This window comes from Sinocyclocheilus rhinocerous, unplaced genomic scaffold, assembly GCF_001515625.1.
Source record: "Sinocyclocheilus rhinocerous isolate Xijiao unplaced genomic scaffold, SAMN03320098_v1.1 scaffold837, whole genome shotgun sequence".
Lineage (NCBI taxonomy): Eukaryota > Metazoa > Chordata > Actinopteri > Cypriniformes > Cyprinidae > Sinocyclocheilus > Sinocyclocheilus rhinocerous.
The window spans coordinates 1,171,881-1,175,692 of record NW_015650219.1 but is presented as its reverse complement, the minus strand read 5'-3'; the positions used below and the strand labels follow the sequence as shown (position 1 = coordinate 1,175,692).

The following is a 3,812-nucleotide window of genomic DNA, read 5'->3' as shown; positions in this document are numbered from 1 at the left end:
AAAGAAAAAAAAAAGGTTTACCCACTAGGAAAATAACCAAATACCTATATAAATACTCCAAAGTGTGCTTGTGTGTGAGCGCACACACTCACACACACACACACACACACACGTGTAAGTGCTAGGTGAAAAGTCCATTCAAGTTCAGTCATGAAGCTCAGTACTTTGCCTCGTTATGGACTCTTTATGACTGAGCTTTGTGTTTGGAGATTGAGGAGTAGGTGTCAGTAGTACAATGGGGCCATAAGTAGCTGTAGCTCTTTGAAAGTGCTGCCATGACGACCAACCTGCTCCGCCCTGTTCTTCACTACATTACTGAGGTTCTTCAGCTGCTTATAGCATGCTTTACATTTCTGATGCCTGAAAAAAAAAAAAAATTTAAAAATTAAAAAAAAAAAAAAAAAAAGTACAACAGTCCAATACAAAACACATTCTAGTCACATGACAAAAAAAACAAAACAACAACTGCTTAAACTGCAGGGACCTACTCTAATAATTTACCATTTAGCAGCTAATGGCTCATTAAAAGGCTAAATTAAACTAACATTTTGCTTTAATTAAACTTATTTGGTTACATTGTTAGCCATGGGCAGAATATGTTTGGCTAAACTGAGGATCATCAGTAGATCAGCCAGCACAGCGAACACAGAATAAGTAATGAATAAAGAATAAAGTAATAAGGAATGTAAAGAAATCAATGATATGCATAACTAACAGAGACTCAAGCTAAAAATCACAGTATGAGTGTTTGTTATGTACTAACCTCTCCTCTCGAGTAATGTCTACTCCTACAGACGGAGGAGCAGTCAGCGTGTCTGAGATTAAAGGCCAAAAACGCTTCAGAATCAGCTTTAAAGATATACAACCAGTCTGTACATAACTGTAGAAAGACAAGGAAAATGTGTTACTTGATCGCAGTGTCTGTACATGACTTTGATAGATGGCCATCTCAAAACCAGGTAAACTTGCTCGCTGTTTAAATCCATAAATGTACTGTCACCCAAGCAATCAAAAAAAGATTAAGCAACCGATCTGAAATGCTTTTTGTGAGCAGGATATTTATTAACAGCCAGTCAAGAGCTCCTCATGAGCTGCACAAGAGACATAACGCTCACTTGATTCTGATGTTAGCATGAAGCATAAATTTAAATAAAATACACCCAATATTTTACCCATGTGTGATGGAACAATTTCCATTTAATGTCTTAATAGAAAAAAGTAGCGCAATGTAGTTTAGTAAAATTATTGTAAATTACTGTAAAATAATAAGTGTATATGTAATATATATAGAAATACAATTTATAAATATAGGGTTCTAAAGGTGTTAAAACCCATCCCAGTCCATCAAAATACACTTCAGAGATGATTATTATATACATAGACAGGCCTGCCTCTCAGATGGGTTACATACATAGACAGCTCACCAAGTTTTTTGCAGCACAGTCAAGGTTATAACCATTAATAAGTCACCTTTCATATTTGCTCTGCAGCAATTCCTCAATCTGTGTTAAGATGGACGTACAGAGGTCCAATTTCCACAGTGATCTGAAAGAGAATCATTTCTGTTAGTATAACTTCTGTTAAAATGATGCTGGGACAGATGAAGTGAGTGATAATGCGTGTGGATGCTTACGGTTTGAGGTTGATTATGTTAAGGACGTCCACCACAATAGAAAGATCATTCATAGATACAGCTGAATCCAGGGAAGTCTGGGCAACATGCAGGGAAATGCAAACACTGGCTATTATTGAAAGCAGCAGTACACTAAAAAGCAATTACAGCATTTACTAGATTACATTAGAAATACATTTTCGATGTGCCACAGTAAATGTATCCATCAGCCAGTAACGGATCTCTCATTACGATCTGTCTGTCCCACAATTTATCAAAGCTCATCAGCTTGAGTGCCGTTGCACTTACCTTGACATCACCACTGGCCCAGACGGAGCGTACCGTGTCCAGGTTTTTATAACGACTGGTCAGCATTACGCACATGGTGTCATGCCCCTTCCTGATCTGTGCTAACGCCTCTTCATCTCCCATCACACTGGCTTTAGCGTTTCGTGCATGCTGTTAAAACAGTACTCAACAGAATCACTCAATTTTACATAACTGGTACAAAAGTGGTCAGTATAGTACCCTTTTAAAAAGGTAACAATATGTACAAGGTACTAACATGCACCCTTTAGGGGGTAAATAAGGCGCAAAGGAATAGCGCCCTGGTCTGGTGACAGCTGACTCTGGCTATAATAACAGAAAATGCACAGTTAACCTAGCATACTTTCTTTGTTCTTTAGTATTTTGTATGAGATGAATTGTTAGTGATGAAGTATTTTGCTATCTTTATCAACAAAGCCACTCATTGATCCATTTAGGGTTATGAACATTACCATAGAAATAGAGCCCGACCGATCTATCGTTTAGCCGATATTATCGGCCGATAGGAGCCTGTCGCCGATATATCGGTATCGGCAAATATGCCGCCGATATGAACATTGTTTTTACAGAACATATAACGCAGATTAAATGCTTCTGAATGGTGTAATTACTTAGTTTGTCCAGCAGAGCGCGCTGCATTCTTTGCTACTGGCGACCCAGGTCAGTAGAGATGCGCGGTTGAGCTCAAACTTCACCCGAGTCCGCAGTTTCAAATTATCCGCCCGCCACCCACCCGCACCTATATTTGATCGTCACATTACAATGATTCTAATTCTTAGTTTTGCATGATGATATGAATGGATGTTTCGTTTTAACAGCAGATTCATTGACGTTAGAGACTAGAGCTGATCTGCGCATCACGGCACGCGTCTGTGGCGCATTAAAGCCTGTGTTACGGCCACCTGAGCCGATCGCAGCCACTCAATGCTGGTGTTTACCGGCCGCACCGCGGCCCAGAACTCATGCTTATCACATCGGTCACAACACGTTGCGCGGCGCGACAAAATACAATAGAATTTTCACGTCCGGTATAGAATAGAACCCATTATAATCAGTGATGTTGTCTACACTGGATGCAGTAAACTGATGCCTCGTTCTATTTATGACGTGCTGACAGAAGTTCAAATGATTTTCAACGGTCGCTTTGTCACGTCCTGTTGCGGCGCAGACACCGTGTCAGCATAGTTTGTCAGTACACAGTCAGGTAGCAGATTTGCCTCGTTCTATTTATGACGTGCTGACACAAAGTTCAAATGATTTTCAACGGTCGCTTTGTCACGTCCTGTTGCGGCGCAGACACCGTGTCAGCATAGTTTGTCAGTACACAGTCAGTAACGTAGCAGATTGAAAAGTTAGTATCTTTCTGCAGTCCAATAGACGGCAGTGCGGTGGTGGCTTGAGTCTGTTGAATGGTAATTTAACACTACGTTGTCACCTAGTTGGAGACTCAATGCTCAGTAAATAAACAACAATGTCACAGTCTTTTACTTTCACAATGAGCTTATATTCGTTTGCTACATTAGTAGGGCCCTATTATTAAGCTGTGCTTCCTGCATAAACCTGCCCCTGTTGGTTTGGCAGTAGCCTGCTTGGCAACACAGTTGCCTCGTTTAATTTCTTAATTCAAGTTATATATATTTTGTTCTGTTTGTGTTAAAGTTATTTATAATAAGTGAAGTTTACTGTTACCAAGTGCTGCACGATAAATCGCATGCGATATTTAAATGCGCATCTTGTCAGAAAGCCGGTTCTGTAATCAGCGGTAAATCTCCATCACGTGCGTGCTTTCACATGGAGCAGCATTAACTACACAGAGCCGTTGTTCACTGACGAGCTGCGCAAAACCACGTTCATATTCGCGCGATTTTTTGCG

General features: G+C 40.2%; 1 protein-coding gene across 3 annotated transcripts in view; it reads right to left on the bottom strand.

The window, feature by feature from the left end:
* Nucleotides 1-6: 6 nt before the first annotated feature.
* Nucleotides 7-3,812, bottom strand: part of LOC107711579 (katanin p80 WD40 repeat-containing subunit B1) — an 11,968-nt gene continuing 8,162 nt past the window's right edge. For all 3 annotated transcript variants that reach the window (XM_016516580.1, XM_016516582.1, XM_016516581.1), the window contains exons 15-19: nucleotides 1,922-2,071; nucleotides 1,634-1,710; nucleotides 1,471-1,545; nucleotides 764-880; nucleotides 7-360 (exon numbers count right to left, since the gene is read on the bottom strand). In XM_016516580.1, coding sequence (XP_016372066.1) covers nucleotides 225-360; nucleotides 764-880; nucleotides 1,471-1,545; nucleotides 1,634-1,710; nucleotides 1,922-2,071 — 555 coding nt within the window. In that variant the 3' untranslated portion in view covers nucleotides 7-224. The remainder of the gene's footprint in view (nucleotides 361-763; nucleotides 881-1,470; nucleotides 1,546-1,633; nucleotides 1,711-1,921; nucleotides 2,072-3,812) is intronic.